The sequence below is a fragment of the Bos javanicus genome, chromosome 12 (genome assembly GCF_032452875.1).
Source record: "Bos javanicus breed banteng chromosome 12, ARS-OSU_banteng_1.0, whole genome shotgun sequence".
NCBI lineage: Eukaryota > Metazoa > Chordata > Mammalia > Artiodactyla > Bovidae > Bos > Bos javanicus.
In genome coordinates, this window is record NC_083879.1 from 21745224 (window position 1) to 21770191 (window position 24968).

Here is a 24968-nt window from a genome sequence, read left to right on the forward strand (position 1 = left end):
TCTGAGCCAAGACTTTGTCATAAGCGTCTCATGCCCCTTCCATCAGCTCATGTTATGTCTTAAACACATTTGACTTGACTGTTTAGTACACTTTTCTCAGAAACACACTGTACAGATAGGTGGAGTTTGTACTTGTCATTCAGCATCGGCTTGTGGTTACTCCTGATGCTCCTCTGTCCACGTTAATTGTCCCACAGGGATGATCCGGGCAGGAGGTAGCAGGAGGGTGGGAAGACAGAGAAGTGGACTGGAGGGCAGAAAAGGGGATGGTGTGGATATTGATGAAGAATGGAGAGGGAGGCTGGGAGACGCTGGACAGGACTCAAATAGGCACATCTGAGTTCTTTCTGCTACACGACTAGGCAAATCCGAAAACCTACAAACATTTCAAAAGGAAGTTAGAATTTTTGAAGTTTTAAGTTTTTGTTTTGTTTTGTTTTTCAGTCCAAGGTTTTTGTTTGTTTAAATTGAAGTATAGTTGATGTACTTTCCTCAGTGATTTTCAATGTATTCTTGACTCCGTGGCTATAATTAACAAACTTGATCATGCCATTCTATTGGTTTGGTTTTTCTTGGGGTGGCGAGGGGAGGGCCACGCTGAGTGGCATGAAGGATCTTCCCTGATCAGGGATCGAACCTGTGCCCCTGTAGTGGACGCATGGAATCCCAACCGCTGGACCACCAGCGAAGTCCTTAATTTTTCTGGCACTTAATCCACTCTGCCTGAAGGGAAGTTGCTCGTTGTGAGTTTGGCTTCTTTTCCTTATCTCCCTTTCTCTCTCTTGCCTCCAGCAGCTGTTCGGACTGATTTATGGGGTCGTGGTGAGTTGGTTTCGGGCTAAGTCTCACATGCTCATTGAGGATGTGTTATTACACTCCCTGTGTTAGGGGATGGATAAAGTTATACATAGAGATGTTAATTGAAAACAGAGCTACGTTCACAGTGGAAATTAAAAGGAAGACTGGAAACAGAAATGAAACTTTTGTTTTCTAATCTTTTTCATAAATAATGTAACTTAAAAACAACTTAGAAAACTTCAAATAGATGAATATATATCATAATGTGAATATATGCAGTAAAGCCCACATTCCATTCTAAGATTCAGAAACACTTAAGGATATCAAATACAGTACTTCTGGGGGTTTAGTGAGGGATTATTTTGCTGTTATAGGAACAGTGCTTCTATATCTTTTTAACTGTCTACAAATGACTCTGCACTTTTTTCTACATACTTGCCCCTGTGTGTGTGAGAGAGAGAAAGAGAGAGAGGAGAGAGAGGAGAGAGAGAGAGAGCAGTGAAAGAGATATGACACACTAGTTTCTTACAGGAAATTTAATACATGTCAGCACAAATCTGACACTGACTCATTTGGCAGAAAGAACAAATTCACACGCCACAGTAAACAGAGAATGGGGTGAGATCTCAAGAATAGGGGAAGGGTGGGGAGGCTGTCTACAATTTAAGATATGAAAGAGGTGCTTTCTTAAACTCATTTTCAATTTCTCAGAGTCATGTTAAATTTTTATCCTGACACCCTCAGCACTTGTCTTAAAGGATTTAGGAAGGATTTAGGAAGTTTCTTCCTCCCCTCTGATCCCCACAATCATTTAGCCATTATGTCCAACATAACCTATCTCCTTCTCATCATCTCCTTTCTGTCCCCATGAGTACTCAGTTGGTTCAGCATTCACCAAGTTTTCTTTCCATCTTTGACTGTTCTAGGCATGTCTTCCTACTTGGTCAGAGCTAGCCATTTCTTTCTTGATGCCACCACTGAATCTTGTGTTAACTGATTCTCTCATTCTCTCCCAAATGTACTGTAATTGATGGCTTGTGTACTCACCTCCCCTACTTGACTTAGGCTGTGAGGTTCCTGAAGAGGATTGTGTCTACAATCCCAGTGGGGTTTATTTCTATATCCCCAGTGCCTAGCAGGGCTGGGCACACTCGGTGCTTGATAAATGCTTGGTCAGTGAATGAAAAAATAAATGCCCAGGTGAATAAATGAAGGAGTCTGCTCAGTTCATTAATGAACTGTTACTAGCTGGTAAACTCCTCATTGTCAACCCCAAAGCAGATGTTTCTCCCTGGAGCAGACAATTCATGACAAACCATGTGATAGAAGATTATATCCTTTAAAATGATATCTACAAGTGATAGTTTCTCTTCTACAAATAATTATCTTCTCAGGATATTGAGTTATTTTTACTTTCTGAAGGCATTTGTAATTATTATACCTCGTGGTTCCATCTGGGCTTCCCTGGTGGCTCAGATGGTAGAGAATCTGCCTGCAATGCGGGAGACCTGGGTTTGATTCCTGGGTTGGGAAGATCCCCTGAAGGAAGGCACGGCAACCCACTCCAGTATTTTTGCCTGGAGAATCCCATGAACCAAGCAGCCTGGCTGGCTACATGCAGTCCATAGGGTAGCCAAGAGTTGGACATGACTGAGCTACTACGCACAGCACAGCCATAGCTCCATCTAGTGAAGCCAACTGGTAATACAGTAATTAAGATTACTGCATGAATATGAGAAACAGTGAAAAAATCATTTACAGAAAATGACCCTTCCCTTTCTAGGTTCAAAAACCTTCATTTGTGTCTACTTTGTACTTTCTAGAATTCACCAATCTTTTTCTTGCCAAAAGAATCTATTTCTAAATATATGGGCAGTATCATGTCACTGGAAAATAATGTGAATATATGGAAAACTTTTACAATTAGCTTATATTTTACTACCTTTAAATCAAAGAGCCACTGATATTTATTAACACAAAATACTATTTAGATATTTTATGGAATAACATTTTTGTAAACAATGCAAACAACCCCAGCAATTTAAGAGTTTTTTTTGTTTTTTTTTTTAATGTGGACCATTTTTAAAGTCTTTATTGAATTTGTTATAATATCATTTCTGTTTTATATTTTGTTTTTTTTGGCCACAAGGCATGTGGGATCTTAGCTCCCCAACCAGGGATCAAACCCACACCCCCTGCATTGGAAGGCAAAGTCTTAACCACCAGACCACCAGGGAAGTCCCCAATTTAATTAATATTTATCAAGTGGTTTTTAGTGATCAAAATGTGCTTCAGGATAAATATCATCGCATCATGATACCCATTATTGTAAAACTTCAGAATAAATATTATAGCAAAATGGTGTATCGTTTAAATACCTGTCTACTTAGATTATAAAGCAAAGCAAGGGAGTCATGAACATAAAATACTTCAGAAGAGTGACTTACCTCGTGGTCCGCTGGTTAGGACTCCACGCTTCCACTGCAGGGGACTCAGGTTCGATCCTTGGTCAGGGAACTAAGATCCTTTATGGTACATAGCATTGCCAAAAAATTAGAAACAACCAAAAAACAAACCTTCGGAAGAATGGTCTTCTCTGTGGAGAGACAAGAGGAATGGATCAGAGTAAAACTTCCAGCGGCTTCCACAGGATTAGAAATGTTTTCATTCTGTGTGAGGTCATGGGCACGTGGATTTTTATTTTATTGTTATGCTTCAAAACATCAATGTACATATTTTTTGATCCAGTAATTCCACTTTTGAGAAATCTTCTTGCAGAAATGAAAGACCAATATACAAGGATATGCACAAAAAAGAAAGAAAAATTAAGCAAAAGAAATAAATAGTTACTATGTAAGCTCCATATATATTCTACTTTGGGACTCAGCTAAGTGTGATACATACTGGTTTTTCATAAATGCAAAATTTGATGATAAATATTATGAGCATTACCATATGCTATGCTTCAATAAAAACTATGTTTTAAAACAAAAAAAAAACTTTAAGTGATATTTTAACAAACATTGTTTGGTATAAAAAGATACATAAGCATACTTATAATAAGGTATACTATGCTAATAAAAGAACACTGAATATGACAAAGTGGAGAAAGTCTGCTGTTGCTAAGTCACTTAAGTCGTGTCTGACTCTGTACCACCCCATAGACAGCAGCCCAACAGGCTCAGCTGTCCCTGGGATTCTCCAGGCAAGAACACTGGAGTGGGTTGCCATTTCCTTCTCCAATGCATGAAAGTGAAAAGTGAAAGTGAAGTCACTCAGTCGTGTCCGAGAATTGTATTTGCCTCTTTTTTTATGCTACTAGAGAAAAAAGAGGCAAATACAGTTCTTTCATATCGCACTTTAAGAATGTTAAGAACACAATGTTCCATAGGATTTTCTTCAGTCCAAAATTTTAATATATTTTGGTAGTTGTTCCATCAACTATATTTTATTTCTTTTATTTCTTTTTAAATGTTTTAAGGTTTTTATATATTTTTATTTATCATTATTGATGTGTAGTTGATTTGCAATAGTATATGAGTTTCAACATAGTGGTTCAATTTTAAAGTTACATACTTCATTTATAGTTATTACAAAATATTGGCTATATTCCCTGTGAAAAGTGAAGTGAAAGTGTTAGTCACTCAGTTGTGTCTGACTCTTTGCAACCCCATGGACTGTAGCCTGCCAGGCTCCTCTGTCCATGGGATTCTCCAGGCAAGAATATTGGAGTGGGTAGCCATTCCCTTCTCTGGGAGATCTTCCCAACCCAGGGATCAAACCCTGGTCTCCTGCATTGCAGGCAGATTCTTTACCATCTGAGCCACCAGGGGAACCCCAAAAAAGTGACCTAAACACTTCACTAAAGAAGATATACAGTGGCAAATTTCCTAATAAACTCTCTTCTCTACTCCTAAAGATCTCTTCAGGAGGAAAAGAACCCCACCTTAGCAGAGGATGGTTTCGATCCATCGACCTCTGGGTTATGGGCCCAGCACGCTTCCGCTGCGCCACTCTGCTGGTGTACTGTACCATACATCCTTGTAACGTATTCATTCTGTACATAGTAATTTGTAGCTCTTAATTTTCTAACCTCATTAAACCCCACATCCCCCTCCCCCTGCCCAGCTGCTGCTGCTGCTGCTAAGTCGCTTCAGTCGTGTCCGACTCTGTGCGACCCCATAGATGGCAGCCCACCAGGCTTCCCGTCCCTGGGATTCTCCAGGCAAGAACACTGGAGTGGGTCGCCATTTCCTTTTCCAATGCATGATCCTGCTAGTAATCACTATGTGATTTTCCCTAGTGGCTCAGATGGTAAAGAATCTGCCTGCCCATGCAGGAGACCCGGGTTTGCAATGCAAGAGATCCGGGTTTGATCCCAGGGTCAGGAAGATCCCCTGGAGAAGGGAATGGCTACCCACTCCAGCATTCTTGCCTGGAGAATTCCATGGACAGAAGAGCCTGGCTGGCTACAGTCCATGGGGGTAGCAAGGAGTCAAACACGACTAAGCAACTAACACTTTCATTTCTTTAAGTCCCTACATCATTCTCTATATCTGTGAGTCTTGTTTCTTTTATGTTATATTCACTAGTTTGCTTTATGTTTTGGATTCTACATATAAGCAATGTCATACAGTATTTGTCTTGCTCTGACTCGTTTCACTAAGCACATCCTCCAAGTCCATCTGTGTTGTTGCAAATGGCAAAATTCCATTTTTTTTTCTTTTATGGCTGAGTAGTATTCAATCTTATATATATATATACACACACACACACCACATCTTCTTTATCCATTCATCTGTCAATGGACACTTAGATTGCTTCCATGACTATTGTAAATAATGCTGCTGTGAACACTGGGATGAATTTTTTTTAATTAGTGTTTTTTTTCTTCTTTGAATATACACCCAGGTGTGGAATTTCTGGATCATATGGTAGTTCTATTTTTGAAGGTGGAGTAAACTCAAATCCCAGCATGAGAGTAAAGCTAGTTACAAAACATTGGGGAAGATTATAAATTTATTAATACTTTTAAATCCACTGTCAGCAGAGGGAGACTGATTTGTTTGTTGGTTCACTTTGCCACCATATCCTGGTGGCACCTGGCTGGTGCTGGGTAAGTAAGACGTCAGACTCCCAAGGTGGCCAAACAGGAGAAAAAGATGGGCCGGGCCAAGAGGCATATGCAGTACAACCGGAGCTTTGTCAATATTGTGCCCATCTTTGGGAAGAAGAAAGGCCCAGATGTCAACTCCCAAATCCTTTGTAATCCTGGCTTTCTCTAATAAAGCCACTTAGCCCAATCAAACAACAACAAAACACGCCATTAGAAAAGTATGCACAGAGGAAAAGCCATGTACTTTGAGAACCAGAAAGAAGGTGTCTGCAAGCCAAGGAGAGAGGTGTTGGAGAAACCACCCTTGCTGACACTTTGACCTTGGGCTTCCAGGCTCCAAGAAAATATACTGAAGAAATTAACATATGTAGCCAATTTGGGTGCCTGGATCTATGTGAAGGTGTTGGATTCAGCTGCCCACTTTGTCAGGTTCAAATCCTGTTACTTGGTTATTAACCAACAGAACTCTATATTCCCAGGAATATGTCAAAGTCCTCTCTTTACATCTCATTTCACATCTTTTTGTTTTTTGTAAGCATTATGTTTACAGGCATTCAGGCAACCACAATATTAAACCACAGAGCTCTAGATTTGGGGTTTTAGAACACTTCCAGGACATTCCTGGTTTCTGTGTTGATTTACCACTTGAGTAAGTATAAGTAGAGCTTCCCTGATAGTTCAATTGGTAAAGAATTCACCTGCAATGCAGGAGACCCTGGTTCGATTCCTGGGTCGGGAAGAGCTGCTGGAGAAGGGATAGGCTACCCACTCCAGTATTCTTGGGCTTTCCTTGTGGCTCAGCTGGTAAAGAATCTGCCCGCAATGTAGGAGACCTGGGTGGGGAAGATCCCCTGGAGAAGGGGAAGGCTACCCACTCCAGTATTCTGGCCTAGAGAATTCTGACACGACTGAGTGACTTTCAAGTATAAGTAAGTGTGAATATGTCTGTGTGATTATTTAGTACTTTGCTTACTTTCTTGTGAATTTAGTAATGTATTTAAAAGTACTTTTGGAAGTAGTTTCAGTAAAAATGGCAAAATAGGAAATATAGCCAATATTTTAGAGTAGCTATAAATGGAGTATAACCTTTAAAAATTCAATCACTATGTTGTACACCCCAAACTCAAAATGTTGTAAATCAACTAAATGTCAATAAAAATAAAGATATATAAAACCTTAAAAAAAACTGTTATGTAAAGAATTTGCTTCCAGTGGAAATGGATGATAGTGATATATGAGAGTTAAGAACAATATGGTGTCTAGGTAGAACAATGTTATTTCTTGTTCAGAAGTCCTAGACAAACTTCTACCCTCACCCTTAGGTTTCCCCACAGGTGAAATAAGAATATTACAGGGATTAGTAAAAGAGAGAGAGAGACTCTGAAATCTGTAATCTTCTATTATGGGTTTTGTGCCTTGAAGGGCTTTGCTGCTGCTGCTGCTAAGTCACTTAGTCGTGTCCGACTCCGTGCGACCCCATAGACGGCAGCCCACCAGGCTCCCCCGTCCCTGGGATTCTCCAGGCAAGAACACTGGAGTGGGTTGCCATTTCCTTCTCCAATGCATGAAAGTGAAAAGTGAAAGTGAAGTCGCTCAGTCCTGTCCGACTCTTTGCGACCCCATGGACTGCAGTGCACCAGGCCCCTCCGTCCATGGGATTTTCCAGGCAAGAGTACTGGAGTGGGGTGCCATTGCCTTCTCCCAGGGCTTCTTTACTCATAGGCTATTGATTAATTCTGGGGAGTTTTTCAGGGATCTCTCTGAATCTTGATGGGAGGTACACTGTGAATTTTGCCAATACCAGTGGAGATTTTGTCTGTAAGGAGGGTGATGGCTGATTCAATAGGGACAAATAATCAGTGTTCCCAGGATCAGCTCTAGACAGAGCAAATAAAAGATGTCACAGCATCATTTAACTCATCTGATTGGCTGCTTTGATAAGTACTGTCAAATTATAGAATTATCTCCCCACCCCCTCCTTTTGAGAGAAGGAAATTCTGGCATGATACTTCTTTAAGAAGTCTCAGGCTTATACATGGATAGCAGTGGAAGAACTAAGGAGAAAAGGGTCTGTGTCTCTCAAAGGACCTAAACAGAAGCAAGTTGGCTCAGAGACAAAAGCATCTTGAGGTTCACTGGAGGTCTCCACTGTTTGAACTGTTCTACTACTCCAGGGCAGAGGCTGCTTTATAGTAGTGGGCTTGTACACCACGAGCTTAACTCAGATGTCAGTTAGAACTGGAGGAGATTCAGCCCCAATTTAGAGAAATGTGTCTGTAAACCACTTGGAGGGAGGATTGGGAAGAGCCTGTGTTACTCCTCAGGGCTCCATCATTGAGAACTGAGAGCTAGCTGGAAAGGCCCCTGAGAGGGTTACAAGTGCCCGAAGAGTTTAAGTGTCTCTTTCCCAAAGTCCCGGCTCTCTGCAATCCTAGCAGAAATTAGGAGGGTCTTGCTTTTCATTTGCTGGAGTTGAAGATTAAGACTTTTGGTGGTCTTCCACTTAGGTGACTCCTGTAGTGCTCAAGAGAGCTGGTTTGCCAGGTTAATTAAATTTGGAGTGGACATAGTTTCCGATTTCTCTTGGTCCTTTTTACTAGCAGGGAAATGTCCTGGTTTAGCCTGTAAATAAATAGAGTGAAAATCTACCTGATTAGAATTAGCATCTGAAGGAAGGTCAGAATTATCATTTAAAACTATCTGAAATCGACCGTAATAGTCATGAACAGGCTCATCAGATTTTTGTCTGCAAGCCTGAAATGTGTTCAACAGACTTTGGGAAAACCCTAGGAATTGCTCCAGGAAGCCATCTAGTGATTTTTGAGCCTGAGCGTATGACTTAGCAGGCTAGTTTTGAAACAGAAGGTAGTCATCAAATCTGTTACACCTGAAACCTGCTTCCACTGATTAAGTTCCTTTTAATTGTTTTTATAAAAATGTGCAGATCCTCCAAGAGTCAAGTAGCCTAAACAATAAGAGGTTTGCCTGAGTTGTTTTCCAGAACTTGAAATCAGCTGAGCCCAATTTGAGCTCTAACTAGTTAAGACCCCCTGACCCTTCAACTGGGCATGCTCCGTGACCTTTTGACTTCAGAGGGCTGAACACTCCATCTATAGAGCATGTTCTGAGTATACCTATTGTGAAGAAGCCTGTAGCTTAGTTCTGTCTAGGCCAGAATGAAGGTCACCTCACATTTTATTGTCTCCAATTAGCTTCAGTTTTATCCCAAAGAATACCTCCAGCCCCTCGCCTTTGAGGAAGTGGATTTGAGACTTTATCTTCTCGTTCGGCCACCTTGTAAGTAAACCCTTTCTTTGCTGCAAACTTCGGTGTCTCAGCATTTGGCTTGCTGCATGCTGGGCAAACAACCTTGGTTCAGTAACGCTTTACCAGTTGTATTTCTAGGTACCTTTCAGCATTTTCCCAGTTAGCAGTTTTAATTCAATGCTGGGCCTATCCTTAGCCAAGAAGCCTATGAACTGGCTGGTAAAAGTCAGATACCAGGTTGCTAAATTTGAGTAACATAAAATTCCTCTGCAAGTCTGTGAGGTTCTTTGGATTACTGTGGGGGGAAAAAAATCTATGACTATAGCTCAAAGTTCAGCTTTCGTTCAGAGAGTAGAAGAAATTAAGGGTTTGGTCTCTGGATCCTCAGTAGGCCTAATTTTAAAGGGATGGGTTCTGAAAAGTTCAGAGGAAAAGGGAGAGGGGGGGAGAGTTTAAGAGAAAAAGCAAAGTTAAGCAAGAATTAGTGTGGGGAAGTGAGGGTAGAGAGGAGGAGCAGGCAGCACAGAAGGGAGAAGACTGCCCCAGAGATCTAAGCACAAGGAGCTGAGAGAGAGACAAGATGGTGCCTGGAGCCATTTTCTCTTTCTGGAACGGTAACCACTGAGAGACTTACCAGTTCTGGGCACCTGAGGTAATCTCTAATTACTAGCTGACCAAGCTGACTTTAGTGGTCATACTGTACGAAGAACAGAGTTCAGAAAAATCACTTAACAACAAACAACAGCAATAAACCCTAGAGAAAAGGGAAAATCTGATTTTTAGTTATTACATTTACTTTAAAAGTCTAGTTTTCAACAACAAAAAATTAAAACATAAACAAGGGCTGTGATCTTCAGAAGAGTTTCTTAGTCTTTTTTAATTCTCGTGTGAGACAGAAAAGCTGGAGGGGCTGGGGTTGTGTTACTGTCCTTCTTCAAGGTCAGATGAGGCTCTGGTCAAGGGCAGGTCTTTCTCACAGAAAGTAGGATGCTTGGCATATTTCAAAATGGTCTGGCCTTAAGGTCGTCAATCTGACACTGAAGTCAGTGACCATGTTTTATTAATTTTTGTAACTTGCAAAGTGCTTTATAGATATACTACTAAATTAATATGACTTTAATCTCTTTTCTATCTCTTCAACTGACCACTTACAGCTTCATAACATGTACCAATACAGACTGTCAAACTGATCTTTATTCTTCTTTTGGAGGTAATTTTTATATTGTAGTTTCCATACAAAATTGCTAATGTTTCACTAAGGTTTTAAAAACTTTTTTTTTTTTTTCCAGAAATTCGCTGGGAATCCACCAGTTAGGACTTGGTGCTTTCTTTTCCATGGCCTGGGTTCAATCCCTGGTCAGGGAACTAAGATCCCACCAAAAAAAAAAAAACAAAAAAAACCTGAAGTATAAAAGCTTTTTTTCCATATTTGTTTTCATTCATTTGGTATTTGTTTACACCTTTCAGATTTACTCTACGAGGAAAATGGGTATAGTTTTAATTTACAACTAATATTTGACTGCTTCTTTTCAATCTTACGAATTGATAGCTTGAGTAAAATGAATTTTTGTGCTCCTCATTCCTATATCAATCTATTTTACTTAAAGTTAATATTAGCCAGAAAATATTCAGCTTGCTGGTCATTCTTGCCAACCTATGGGGAAGCCAAAACCTCAATCTAATATTCAGAATCAGAATATGGAAGAAGAGCCCCTTCGTTAGATGCAAAAGGGAAAGTAACAGCAGAGAAGATCTGCTCTGAGATGCTTATCCTGGGATCTTTGATCTTGGTACCCCTACACCCGTCTTTAAGGGAAAGTCTCTTTTTAAGTCCCTGCTGCCTGGAACCAAGTTCATTGTATTCCTCACTCTACTACATCTCAGGACCACCTGGAATCTGTTGTCTAGGGTTGCCATGGACACAGGGTTCTTATTCTAGTACTGCCTTGTTAGCAGCAGCAGGTAAAGACCTAGGGTGGGGGCCTCTGGCTGAGGACGTCCCATCACACCCTCTGCCCTTTATGTAGCTAATGTTGCCCTTCCACCCTCACAGAGTAAGAGGAGTAGAACATTTTACAGGGACAGATGGAGGGTGCGGGGAGGAGGAAGGATCAGGAGAAGGGTCAGGATAGGGGTCTTTGGGCCCGCTGACAGGAAGGCTTGCCTTGTGCTTAGCTGTGGGGAACCCTAATTAACATTCCTCTCCCCTCCCAGGGCATTTGCGGAGCCCCCTATCTCACCCTCAGGGGTCATGAGGGTGGAGGGAGTAGGGGCACTAGGCTTCTGTAGGCTGGCAGGAATTGGGCTGAGATTGGATTTACCGCACTTGATCTGGGGACATTAAAAAATAGGAAAGCATGGGAAGAAGGATGTGGCAGGGGGAGGCATTATCCTGAAAGGCAGTAGGAGAGAAATTGCTACCAGGATCTTGAGTCAAGTTCGCTCCTGCTTAGGAAAAGTACCCAAGTCACAAAATGCGCCCCACCGCCCCACCGCCCCACAGCCCCAGCTCCGTCCAGGACGCAGCACCTCCGCTACAGCAGCCTTGCCTGCAGGTAAGCGGATGCCGCACCAGCAAGGAGGGGGCGGCCCCCCAGAACCAGGCTGGCTCTCCCATGGCCATCCGGGCTCTTGGGGCCACAGCGTCCAAACTTTGGGCTTCATACTCCCACTGCGCATGAGCTAGTGTCCCTTAAAGGTTTGGAGTTCACAGATGGCTGGACCCCAAGCCTCAAAATCAACATTGATGCACAAACTGGTCTGTTGTAGGGGAAAGATTTTGTTCTATTTGTTTATTTTTCTCTCCTTGCTCAGAATTGAGGGGCTTGTGGCACATTTCTGCTTGCCTCAGGTGGACATAATATTACTACTTGTTAACTTGGCGATGTATTAATACTTGGCAGTGGCTTTTATTCTGTGACTTACAGTTTTTGTGCATGAAATCTGCCCTGTGAAATGCTGAGGGTCACATTTTTTTGCTTTCTCATTCCTGTGATTTATTCTACAGAGAATATTCTAGGATGGAAATATAAGTCACTCTGATGTAAAATTGGTTTGAAATGGTTTTGTTTCACTTTCTGGGTCCCGGGTAGCAAGTGGGTAATTTTTTTAAAGAGTCCTGTGCTTGAGCTCCAGTCCTTTGGCCACCTGATGCAAAGAACTGACTCATTGGAAAAAATCCTGATGCTGGGAATGATTGAAGGCAGGAGAAGAAGGGGACGACAGAGGATGAGATGGTTGGATGGCATAACTGACTGGATGGACATGAATTCGAGAAAGCTCTGGCAGTTTGTGATAGACAGGGAAGCCTGACATGCTGCAGTCCGTGGTGTCGCAAAGATTCGAACATGACTGAGCAACTGAACTGAACTGTGCTTGAGCTAAACTTAAATTTTATTGAACACACACACAAAATGTTTTCCCCTATTTTTTGAGCTAAAATTCTAAGGGCAAATGCACAATGCGTGTTTCACAGGATATATAAAATTGCACAGTATTGCAGATTTTGTATTTGTGGATTCAAGACTTCAGAAATGCTGATCCTTACCTAGTAAGTCATATGTGTGACTTTCTTCCCAGTTGGGGGGATATCATATGTGTTTTAAACATATCAAATATATAATGGATGTGTGCTTTTGCTTTTCTTAGATTAACTGTAGATTAAATTCAACCACGAAACAAACCATGCAGGGATTAAAGAAGAATTCTTTAAGTGCCTGGCTCATGCATCCAAAAAATAAGTAAGTGATAAGGTTCAAATTTGCTGAATTTTAAGCATAATTCTCAGCCCTTAATAGAATAGGGAATATACCTGTACCTTCTTTTATAATAAATGTAAACTGTATGCAAATGAATTGGCAAATTCAAAATTTAAAGACCTTGTTGTATGCCTGTGTTTTCCTTAAAAAATACCACAGCTGAAGCAGTGTACCAGTAATAATATACACGTAACAGTCATAGTCCCTGTAAACTTCTCCTCTAGGGGTGACTGGTTGCTTTACTGGAGCAAGTTCTGTCTAGGGTGGTGAACATTTCCAGGGACGGCCACAAGGGCTTCAGTTGTTCCATCTCCATTAAAACCTGAAACACTGCTAATTCCTGCAAATGCATTTTTTTAGTGAGATTTTCAAATCAGCTTAATGGATGTTGGAAATATACAAATTTTTGAGATCCATGAATTGTAACTATCCATGAAAAATAGTAACTATCTCAAGAGATGTGTTGAGGACCAATTGCAATAGTATTTGGAAAGTATCAGCATAATGCCTGGCACTTTTTAGTAAATACCATTTAAATATTTGTAAAGTGAACATTGGAATTACAATTCAGCAATTACAAGGAGTAGACTGCATCCATATTATGTCATGGGTGAGCCTCAAATATTTTGTGATGTGAAATGAAGTCAGATACAAGAGACAGTAAATTGTGTGATTCCACTTATATGAAATGTCTAGGAAAGACAAATCTATGGAGACAAAGTAGATTCACAGTTGGCTAGGGGTGGGAACAGGATTAATTATAAATGAACAGACGGGATCTCATTGTGGGGATGAAAATGTTCTATAATTGATTAAATCCCTGGATTGTACATTTGAAAAAAAAAATGTAAGGTGAAAGACAATTTCTTGGCATAATTTGGGGAAATTTATCTTTATTTTTTCTCAGCCTTTTCTGTTCCGTGTTTTCTCATTCTCAGATGTCTGTATTCCAGATGTTAGAAATGGAGGATAAGAGCATATCCATTGACTTTATTCTTTTCTACTATTTTCTGGGAGTTTCTCAATCTCACTTTCCAACTCTATTTTGCTTTTCACACGTACCCAAACTAGTTAATATCCCATGAATGGATTCTTTATACCCAACAATTCTACTTTGACACGTAACGTTTCCTCTGGGGTTTTTTCTTTCTTTTATTTAATAATTTTATTTATGTGTGACTGCACTGGGTCTTTGTTGCTACTCGGGCTTTCTCTAGTTACTGTGAGCAGAGGCTACCCTCTACTTGCAGTGCGTGGGCTTCTCATTGCGGTGGCTTCTCTTGTTGCAGAGCGCAGGCTCTAAGGCGCAGGCTCAGTAGTTGTGGCACGTGGGCTTACTTGCTCTGTGGCATGTGGAATCTTCCTGGAGTTTGCTCAGATTCATGTCCATCGAGTCAAGGATGCTATCTAACCATCTCATCCTCTGCTTCCCCTTCTCCTTTTGCCTTCAATCTTTCCCAGCCTCAGGGTCTTCTCCAATGAGTCAGCTCTTCGCACCATGTAGCCCAAGTATTGGGGCTTCAGCTTCAGCCTCAGTCCTTCCAATGAATATTCAGGGTTGATTTCCTTTAGGATTGACTGGTTGGATCTCCTTGCTGTCCAAGAAATTCTCAAGAGTCTTCTCCAGCACCACAATTCGAAAGCATCAATTCATACCGTCACCTTTAAGCTCTGGGCAAGGAAACTTTGGAGAAGGCAGTCACCCTAGGTTGTCATTTGGAGCTTTGGAGATGGGGGGGAGGGGGAGGATGAAGTATTGCTCTTCGGCCCCTCCCTGTTTTCATCAGCTAACCTAATGTTACCCTCTTTTGATTTTTCTTTCCAACACTTTTGCCTATTTATCTATGGCTGCGCTGGGTCTCGTTGCTGCACTCCAGCTTTCTGTAGTTGGAGTGAGCGGGGGGTAGTTTTTCCATAGTTGCGTGCAGGTATCTCACTGTGGTGGCTTCTTACGTTGCAGAGTGCAGGATCAGTGGTTGTGGTGCACAGGCTTAGTTGCCCCGAGGCATGTAGGATCTTCCTGTGTCCCCTGCATTGGCAGATGGATTCTTAACCACTAGACCACCAGGAAACCCCTGCTACCCTCGTTTTATATTAACAACATCTGGGTAATTGCTACTGGTTTCTAAGAACTCATTTTTTGTCTCCAAGCAACTCAAGGGAAAGGCATGAACTGAACTTAAAATTTCCCCTCCCACTGGGCTACTCCAGTCTGCCCCTGTCTGTCCACCAGCTAAGGTACTCCTTAGCCTTCCAGGGTTTGTTATTTCTTGGAATCCATACTTTCATTTGACTTTGGTATCAGTAGTTTTCGGCTGTTTCTCATCTTGGATAGAAACCCACCATTTCCCAGGGGATTATGGAAGTGTTATTACTTTAGAATCTTGAGGTGTTTTTGAAATTTAAAATATATACTGAGTTTTGGGGACATGACATTTGAAGAAGGTAGGCTGCCTAAAAACTAATGTTTGTGAAATAGTGGCTATTCAGTATGATTTTCTGAAGTTGACGGATGCAAAGTGCATTTTCATGTGTCTTATTTTACACATGAGGAAACTGAGTTGTAGAGAGGTTAAATTAATAAAGCCAGTGATTCGGTGGTGGGAAGTCTTGATTTTGGATAATATAACCAGGTATCTTTTTGGAATAATTCAGAGAAGAATAAAAAGGAATCATTATAAATATGCTCTACTTCCAGGTCAGAAAAAAAAAAATTAAAGTTTTATATAGGCCATCCTTGACCTACTTACCTGTTTCTTCTCTACCAAATGGTGACCAGGGACAAGTCCTTGGAATTGGAATATTTGTCATTCTGGCATTTTCTTTTCTTTTTTCCTGTATCCCTTTACTAGTTATCAACTGGATCCATCTCCCCATTCGTACACTCTCAGCTCTTTCTGGTTTCCCAGATTGATTCCAAGTGTGTGCATGGTTTGCGAAATGTGAAAGAAAGGTTTAATAATTAATGCTACACCTCCCTTCTTTCCTTCTCTCTCTAGCATATTCACAAACACACATAGCCCAGATGTGGTCTCAAGAAGTCCAGTGTTATACCCTGAAACTCTTTCTTCAATTTTTTCCATATTCATGAGTTTACATTTCATGTCCTGAAATTCTATTGGAAAGAAGCAACTAATTGCCTTCCGTACTGTCTGACTTTATATTTTTGTTTGTTTTTTTCACTCTTTGGCAGAGTTATGGATGCCTCTTTAGGCTCCTCTGACAACGCTGACAAGAGGTGCGTGATGTGGGTGGTGAAAAGGTATTGGGAGTATTGATGGCCAAGGAAGGTTTCTTTTCATAAAAGACTGGATGTTCTTATAAGTAACTTTATTTAGGGGTCTAGATGGGAAAAAAGAGATCATACGTGGGAGAATCCTTACTAATAGCCTGTTTGTGACCCTGATTAACTAGTAGCCAAAACTCTTGGGAAACTATAAGAATGTGTGTGAGAGACTCTGCTACAGAGTGCCAGGAGAGGAGGAAGAAAGAGGCAGAAAGGAGCAAACCCTAATAGATCTCGGCTCTAGCCCTCACCCTCCAGGGCTCTGCTCCCATCTAAAGCTGGTGTCCCAACTGTAAACCCACCGTCATGTTGGAGAGTCCCTACCCCAGGCTTGTAGCTCTTTAAACCAAACTGAGGAAAGGACTACAGGATACGAGAAAAGTAAGGATGCAGGGGAGGGACTTGATAATCAGGAACTTAGAAGGGGCTGGAAGATAGTAGACCTGCACACTGAAGTTGAATTTTAAGTAAACACAACCTTGATGCAGTTAGACATAGAGTTAGGTTTAGAGGTAAAGAATTGTACTTTGCCAGGTTGCTTAGACAGCCCTAAGGTCTCATTACAACTATAATAAAGCCCTGTTTGTAGTGAAAATTGAAATACTGATTGCCAGATAACTAAATTTCAAACAGATCTTTAGAGTTAAAAATCAGTTTACAAATTGAAGACTATTTGTAACTAGTTAACTCTATGAAGTCATTTTGAGTTTGATGGTATGCTTTTAATTCCTTAGAGATAACTCAGTTGAACTGACATCAGGAGCCTATGATGATACCATCTATGAAAGGTGAGGTATTTATTGAGGGGTGAGGGGTCCAGGAGGATGGGGTGGAGACATTTAGTCTTAGGATTATCCATGGCAATGAAGAATTTTCTGGACAATGATCTAGAATTCTTTCTATAAAGATAGGAATTTCAGTAAGTTATGTTTACTATGTATTTTAGATTCGAGGAATCTTTATTCAGGTAAATTCATTATATCACTATTCCATATAGACTATCATTAATGAGATGTTTCTCTATCTATTGGTATTTAAAGTAAAATAGAACAATTCTTCTTGATGGTGGGAATGAAGATGTTAACTTCCGTGAAAGTGTTAGTCACTTGTGTCCAACCCTTTGTGACCCTGTGGACTTGCCAGTCGCCCCTGTCCATGGAACTCTCCAGGCAAGAATACTGGTGTGGGTCGCCATTCCCTTCTCCAAGGGATCTTCTCAACTCAACCATCAAACCTTGGTCTCCCACATTGTGGGCAGAGTCTTTCCCATCTGAGCCATCAGGGAAGCCCATAACTTTGGTAATCCATAGGAATAAGTCAGTGTGACGTTTTGAAGGGTGGGAACTGTTGGTGGATATCATCACTGGGGAGATAGGGTTTATGCTGAGGCAAGAAGAAAAGGGATAACTACGGACAATAAAGATAGTGGCACTGAACAGCACCTTCAGTCAACTGCATCTAATTGACATTTATAGAATAGGTCATTTAACAAGAGCAGAGAATGTTGGGTTGGCCCAGAAGTTCATTCAGATTTTTCCATAACAGCCTATGGAAAAGCCTGAACAAATTTTTTTGCCAACTCAATATATTCTTCTTAAGCTCACATGAAACATTCACCAATATAGATCATATTCTGGGACATGAAACCCACCTTAGCAAATTTAAAAGAAGAGGAATCACACAAAATTTGCTGTCAGACCACAGTGAAGTTAGAAGTCCGTAACAAAGATAGTTTGCAAGTCCCCAAATTCTTGGAGGTTAAACAGCATACTTCTCAGTAACACATGGGTCAAAGCAGAAGTCTCATGAGAAATTTTAAAATATTTTGAACTAAATGAAAACATGAGCTATCAAAATTTGTGAAATGCAGCAAAGCCAGTAATTAGGGGGAAATCTATAGTCTGAATTCATACATTAAAAAAGTAGAAAGATCTAAAATCAATAAGCTTCCAGCATAGGAAACAAGACCAGTATAAACCTAAAAAAGGCAGAAGGAGATAATAAAAGAGCAAAAATCAATGAAACTGGAATCAAAAAATCAATAGAGAATATCGACAAAGCCAAAAGCCGGTTCTTTGAAAAGCAATAAAGTTTGTATCTCTTTGGCCAGACTAACAGAAACAAGAGACAGAAGACACAAATTGCTGTTGTCAGAAATGAAGATCATCATGTCTGATCACAGGACATTGAAAGGATAATAAAGGAATATTATGAACAACTCCAAGCCCACGAAGTTGATAACTTACATGAAATGGAGTAATGCTTTAAAAGATACTACCAAAGCTCATACAAAGATCATCCTGAATAGGCCTGAATCTGTTAAAGAAATTGAATCAGTGACTAAACCTTCCATAACAGACCCTAGGCCTAGATGGCTTCACTGGTCAATTCCACCAAACATTCAAGGAAGAAATGATGTCAGTTTTCTAAACTGTTCCAGGAAGTAGAAGCACAGAGAAAAAATTTAACTCATTGTCTAAAGTCAGCATTACCAAAACCAGATAAGAACATTACAAAAAAATAGAAGCATAGGACATAAGAGGCAAAAATCCTAAACAAAATGTTGCCAAGTTGAATCCTACAATGTAAATAAAAAATTTTATACCTAGACCAAGTGGGACTTGGATGGACAAGGCTGGTTCAACATTTGAAAGTCAGTCAATGTAATCCATCACATCAACAGGCTAAAAAGAAAAAAATGATTGATGCAGAAAAATCATTTGACAAAATCTAACACTCATGATTTAAAAAAAAAAAAAAAAAACTCAGCAAACTAGGAATAGAGAGGAATGTTCTCAACTTGATTAAAAAAAAAAAAAAAACACAGCCATAAAACCCCTGCTGTGCTGCTAAGTCACTTCAGTTGTGTCTGACTCTGTGTGATCCCATAGACGGCAGCCCACCAGTCTCAGCCATCCCTGGGATTCTCCAGGCAAGAACATTGGAGTGGGTTGCCATTTCCTTCTCCAATGCATGAAAGTGAAAAGTGAAAATGAAGTCGCTCAGTCGTGTCCGACCCACAGCGACCCCATGGACTGCAGCCTACCAGGCTCCTCCATCCATGGGATGTTCCAGGCAAGAGTACTGGAGTGGGGTGCCATTGCCTTCTCCGAAACCCCTACAGGTAGCATCATATGTGATGGTGAGAAACTTGAAACTTTTCTGCAGAGAGTTACAAGGCAAGGATGCTCTCTGCCCCATTACTCCTTTTTAACATCATACTCAAAATTCCAAGGAGGATTATAGTAATGAGCAATAAGAAGGAAATCAAAGTATGCACGACGGAATGGAAACAAATGTCTTTGTTCACAGATGACATGATTGTCTATGAAGAAAAATCCAAAAGAATAGATTAAAAAAAAAAACTGGGTCTAATAAGCTTGTGTCCTGTAATCTTGTCTAATTGCTTTAATATATTGATGCAAAAACTGATTACTTTCCCATATACCAGTAACAAACAAGTGGAATTTGCAATTAAAAGCAGAGAACCATTTAAATTAGGACCCCCCCCCATAGATTTATACCTAAATATATATTTACCCAGTAAAATGTACAAAATGTATATGAGGAAACTAAGTTCTTATGAATGAAATTAAAGAACTAAATAAATGGCAGAGACTTTATCTTCAACAAAGGAAGTCTCAATATTGTAAAGATGTTGATTCTTCCAAATTGTAGATTCAATGCAATCTGAATCAAAATCCCAGAAAGTTATTTTTGGGGTATTGGCAAACTGATTCTAAAGTTTATATGGGAAGGCAAAAGACCCAGAATAGCACCCACACATTGAAGAGTAAAGTCAGAGGACTGACAATACCAACTTAACTTAGTATAAAGCTATGATAATCAAGACAGTATGATGATGGTTAAAGGAAGTCCAGAATTACATGTGGTATGTGAACCATGTATTTTTTTTTTTTAGTTTTTTTAAATTTATTTTTTAACTGAAGATTGCTTTACAATATTGTGTTGGTTTCTGTCATACATCAACATGATCAGTCATACGTATATATATTTCCCCTCCCTCTTGAACCACCCCATTCCAACCCTCTAGGCTGTCACACAGCACCGGGTTTGAGCTCCTGAGTCGTACAGCAATTCCCGCTGGCTATCTATTTTACATATGGTTGTGCATATGTTTCCATGCCATTCTCTCCACTCGTCCCATCCTCTCCTTCCCTCCTGTGTCACAAGTCTGTTCTGTATGTCTGCATCTCCATTGCTGCCCTGCAAATACTATGAACCATGCATCTCTTTAATCCTTTAGCATGCCCTGAATGAATGGACATCAGAAACCTAGGAGGATGCCACCAATGAAACATGAAATATAAATGAATTTGAAAGATCAATACATTTTGTATGTACATGTATACACATATTTATATACTCATACCAATACAAACACAAATATATAAACACAAATATGGAAGAAAAAGAGGTGAAATTTTCAAATTCATTCTTAGGAGTATCTATGACAAGGTATTTTTGACATTGTTATTAAATCTTCTCACTGTAACACCTATTGGTAACTTTCTTTCTTGAATCTAGTTGAATAAAAGAGGAGCAGGTCATAAGAGGAATCCTTCCTAGTAACTACCAGCCAATTCTTGAGTCATTAACTTTTTTGACAGGTCAAATATATTTATTACAAATGTATATGAAATCATGTCTAGGAAAAATGAGATGTCAGATTCCAAATAACTTATTTACATGTGAATTTTCTAAATTTCTAAGAGTTATCCAGTGTATAAGTTCAAGGGCAATTATAGCCAAACTGAACTAAAGAAGTTGCAGTCTACAAGTCTTGTGGCATCTTATTTTGTCTGTTTTTAATCCTTTAGCATTTCCCCGAGTACATGGACAACAGCATCCTCTGAAGTCCTCTCCAATGCAAAGTGAGCCATGATGAATAAATGTGTATGTAATATGCACACATACATACATTCATAATACACATATACAGAGAGGTTGAGATTTGATGTTCACCTTTAGGAACATGCACAGGAACGCAGAGTTCCCTTGATACTGTTTCTGAAGTTCTCTCATGGTAAGATTCTATATCTAACATTCTTTGTCTTTAAAAAAAAATTGTTTTTTAATTTTAATTGGAGAATAATTACTTTACAATATTGTGTTGGTTTCTGCCATACATCAACATGAATCAGCCATAGATATACAAATGTGCCCTCGCTCTTAAACCTCCCTCCCACCTGTCTTTTGAATTGAAGTAGAAAAAAGATGGACAGGTCATAAAGGGGGTCTTTTAAAATTTTTTATTTTTATTTTTGGCTGCACTGGGTCTTCGTTGCTGTGCAAGGGTTTCTCTCTAGTTGTGGTGAGCAGGGGCTGCTCTTCACTTCAGTGAGCAGGCTTCTCACTGCAGTGGCTTCTCTCATTGTGAGCACAGGCTCTAGCGTGCATGGGTTCAGTACTTGTGGTGCACGGCTTTAGTTGCCCGGCAGTGTGTGGAATTGTCCCAGATCAGGGATTGAACCCGTGTCCCCTGCATTGGCAGGCGTATTCTTAACCATTGGACCACCAGGCAAGTCCCAGAGGGGGTCTTTTTAATTCTAATATTTGTCACCTTTGATTACCATGAGTGACACTCTTATGAGACTGGGTTAAGGGAGGAGAGAAACATTTTCAAGTAAGGAGGAATTAGTTGTGGACAGGGAGCAGAGGAATCTCCAGCAAAAGAATGGAGCTAATAGAACCCAGATTGTCCATGACCCTCCAGAGCTTTTCACCATGTGAAGCTGGCACCCCAAAGCCAAACCCACATCACACGGAAGGGGCCCTGTTTTAGGCCTGCAGTTAATCTACAGTGTCTGAGGGCCAGGAAAGACAACCCTGATAGGGGGGTTAGAGGATGATGAAGGGACTTGAGAAACAGGAAATGATGTGGAGGACGAGGAATGTGTACTTGCAAATTGAAGTTGAACTTGAAATAAGTGCCACCCCAAAAGGTTGCTGTACGTTGGGTTAGATTCAGTAGTAAAGAAATGCACTTATTCTTGAGTCATTAACTGTTTTGATAGGTCAAAAATATTTATTACCAACTATATAGAATCATTTCTAGGGAAAATGAGATATCAGATTCCAAAGAACTGATTTATATGCATATTTCCTATGAGCCAGCCAGTTTATAAGTTCAGGAGTAACTGTGGCAGATTTGAGCTAAAAAAGTAAAAGTCTGGAAGTCATATGATATCTTGCTATCTCTGTTTTTCATCCTCTAGCACTGCCCTGACTGAATTGACAGCAGCGTCATCTGCAAGATTCCAAATGGCAAAGTGAGATACAATAAATACATATATAATATGTACACATGTATATACATACATGCATAATATATCTTAATTATAATATATCTCTCTTAACACAGAGAGATTAAGATTTGCGATGCTCACCCTTAGAAGCGCCCATGGGGGTACAGAGTTCCCTTGATACTGTTTCTAACGTGCTCTCATGATGAGATTCTATGTGGAATATTCTTTGTCTTTTATAAAAAAAAGTATTTATTTTTTGACTGTGCTGGGTCGTCTTTGCTGCTTGCGGGCTTTCTCTCATTGCTGCCAGCAGGAGCTGCTGCTCCTTGTGGTTGCAGGCTTCTCACTGCAGTGGCTTCTTTTATTGTAGAGCACAGATTCCAGGGCATGCAGGCTTCAGGAGTTGCAGCACTTGGGCTCAGTAGTTGTGACGCACGGGCTTAGCTGCTCCAAGACATGTGCGATCTTCCTGGACCAGGGGTAGAACCCATGTCCCCTGCGTTGGCAGGCAGACTCTTATCCACTGCACCACTGGGGAAATCCCTATTCTTTCTCTTTTGAAATTAAGTAGAAAAAGAGATACAAGACATGGAGTCTTCGTACTTCCAATCTTAACATCTCAGTTACTAGCAGCCAAAGTTTTGGGAAACTATCAGATTGCCAATGTCTGAAACTCTGCTGGAGTGGGTCAGGGGAAGAGAAAAACTTGTCTGGAGCAAGGAAAATAATAGTAAATTATAAATAGTAAGTAAGAGCGTAATAGCGTGGACAGGAAGCAGAGGTGGCCTCAACAGAAAAGAATGGAGCTAATAGACCCAGATCTGTCCCTTAGCCTCCAGATTCAGCCACAGGGGAGGCTGATAATGCAAATCCAAGCCCATGAGATGATCACTTTGGATGGAGGCTCTGACTCAGACCTGTGGTTGCTTGACCGTATCTCGGGGCAGGAAAAACCAGTATGTTTCCTACAGAACACAGACATAGTCAGGAAGTTAGGTTGGTCAAGAAAGATGGGTACTTACAAAAGGAATTTGAAATAAATTCCACCCCCAAAGGCTGTTATACATTGGGTTAGGTTCAGTAGTAAAGAACTGAAGTTAAATCTTGAGTCGTTACCTTTTTAAGAGGTTTAAGATATTCGTTGTTGTATAGTTGCTGAGTCCAGCTCTTTTGCAACCCCGTGGACTTAATCTGCCCGACTCCTCTGCCCATGGAATTTCCCAGGCAAGAATACTGGAGTTGGTTGCCAATTCCTTCCCTAGGGGATCTTCCCGACTCAGGGATTGAGTTGCACACAGATTCTTTACGGCTGAGCCATCAGGGAAGCCCTATTAAATATATATGACTTTTCATAAAACCTCATTTCTGGGGAAAATGACATACCAGGTCTCAAATAATAGATTTACACACTGGTTTTTAAAGGGTTATCTAGCTTATAAGTTAAAGCATAATTTAAACATTTGAACCAAAAAGTTTAATCTGGAAAATTATTTGGTATCTGACTATGTGCCTTTTTAATCCTTCAGCACTACCTTGACTGAACTGGCAGCAGGAAAACCTACCGCTGATGAACCTACCACTGAAATGTGAGATAGAAACAAAGATAGACTTAAACAAAAGTGTTTAAAAAAACGCATAAATGCAGAGAGCGAGCACCCAGGAGAGAGGGAAGCAGAGGAAAGGGGAGAGAGCTTGCTATTTGAGAGGTTCATTTGTAGGAGTATTCATGATATAACAGCGTCTTTGACATTATTTCTAAATCTTTTTGCTGTAGCCTGTGTAAGTATCTTATCTTTTTTTTTTAAATCTTGTTGGATAAAAGAGAAACAGGTCATAACAGAGATGCTTCTTAATCATCTGTTTCTCTCTCATTGTTTTGTCACTAAGTTGTGCCTCTTTTGCGACCCCATGGACTATCGCCTGCCAGGCTCCTCTGTCCATGGGATTTTCCAGCCAAGAATACTGGAGTGGGTAGCCTCTCCCTTCTCCAAGGATTGGAGATTGAAGCTTTATCTCCTGCTTTGGAGGGTGGATTCTTTACCACTGAGCCACCAGGGAAGCCCCTTCTCTCTCTTAGGAGCAGTCAAACCCCCTAGGCAGCTATCCAAATGCCTGTGTTTGAAGCTTTACTAAAGTGGGCTAAGAAAGGAGAGAAACTTATTTTGAAGCAAGGAGAAGGTTGTACTCCTGAAGGGGCTCAGGTGTCAAGAAATGTCCATAAACTTGATCTATTCGCCCCATAGGACCAAGATTTTCATTATAATCATATAAAGCCTGGTTTACAGGTTTCAAATGACTGATTAGAATGTTATTTGGGGGACAACTAGGTTTTAAATTGTAGAGTACATGTGTGTGTGTGTGTGTGTGAGCTCAGATGTGTATGACTCTTTGCAACCCCATGGACTGTAGCCCGTCAGGCTACACTGTCCCTGGGGTTCTCCAGACAAGAATACTAGAGTGGGTTGCCATTTCCT

General features: G+C 40.5%; 1 protein-coding gene and 1 non-coding gene across 2 annotated transcripts in view; one reads left to right on the forward strand and one right to left on the reverse strand.

The window, feature by feature from the left end:
• Positions 1–4746: 4746 nt before the first annotated feature.
• Positions 4747–4818, reverse strand: TRNAM-CAU (transfer RNA methionine (anticodon CAU)). The gene has a single exon. It is a non-coding gene; the product is annotated as a tRNA-Met (tRNA).
• Positions 4819–10667: 5849 nt separating this feature from the next.
• Positions 10668–24968, forward strand: part of LOC133258279 (phosphatidylinositol 3,4,5-trisphosphate 3-phosphatase TPTE2-like) — a 63604-nt gene continuing 49303 nt past the window's right edge. Inside the window, exons 1-7 of the mRNA XM_061434706.1 lie at positions 10668–11736; positions 12830–12921; positions 16133–16177; positions 16960–17013; positions 21067–21120; positions 22465–22518; positions 24021–24080. Of these exons, the coding sequence (XP_061290690.1) occupies positions 11656–11736; positions 12830–12921; positions 16133–16177; positions 16960–17013; positions 21067–21120; positions 22465–22518; positions 24021–24080 (440 nt within the window). The 5' untranslated portion in view covers positions 10668–11655. The remainder of the gene's footprint in view (positions 11737–12829; positions 12922–16132; positions 16178–16959; positions 17014–21066; positions 21121–22464; positions 22519–24020; positions 24081–24968) is intronic.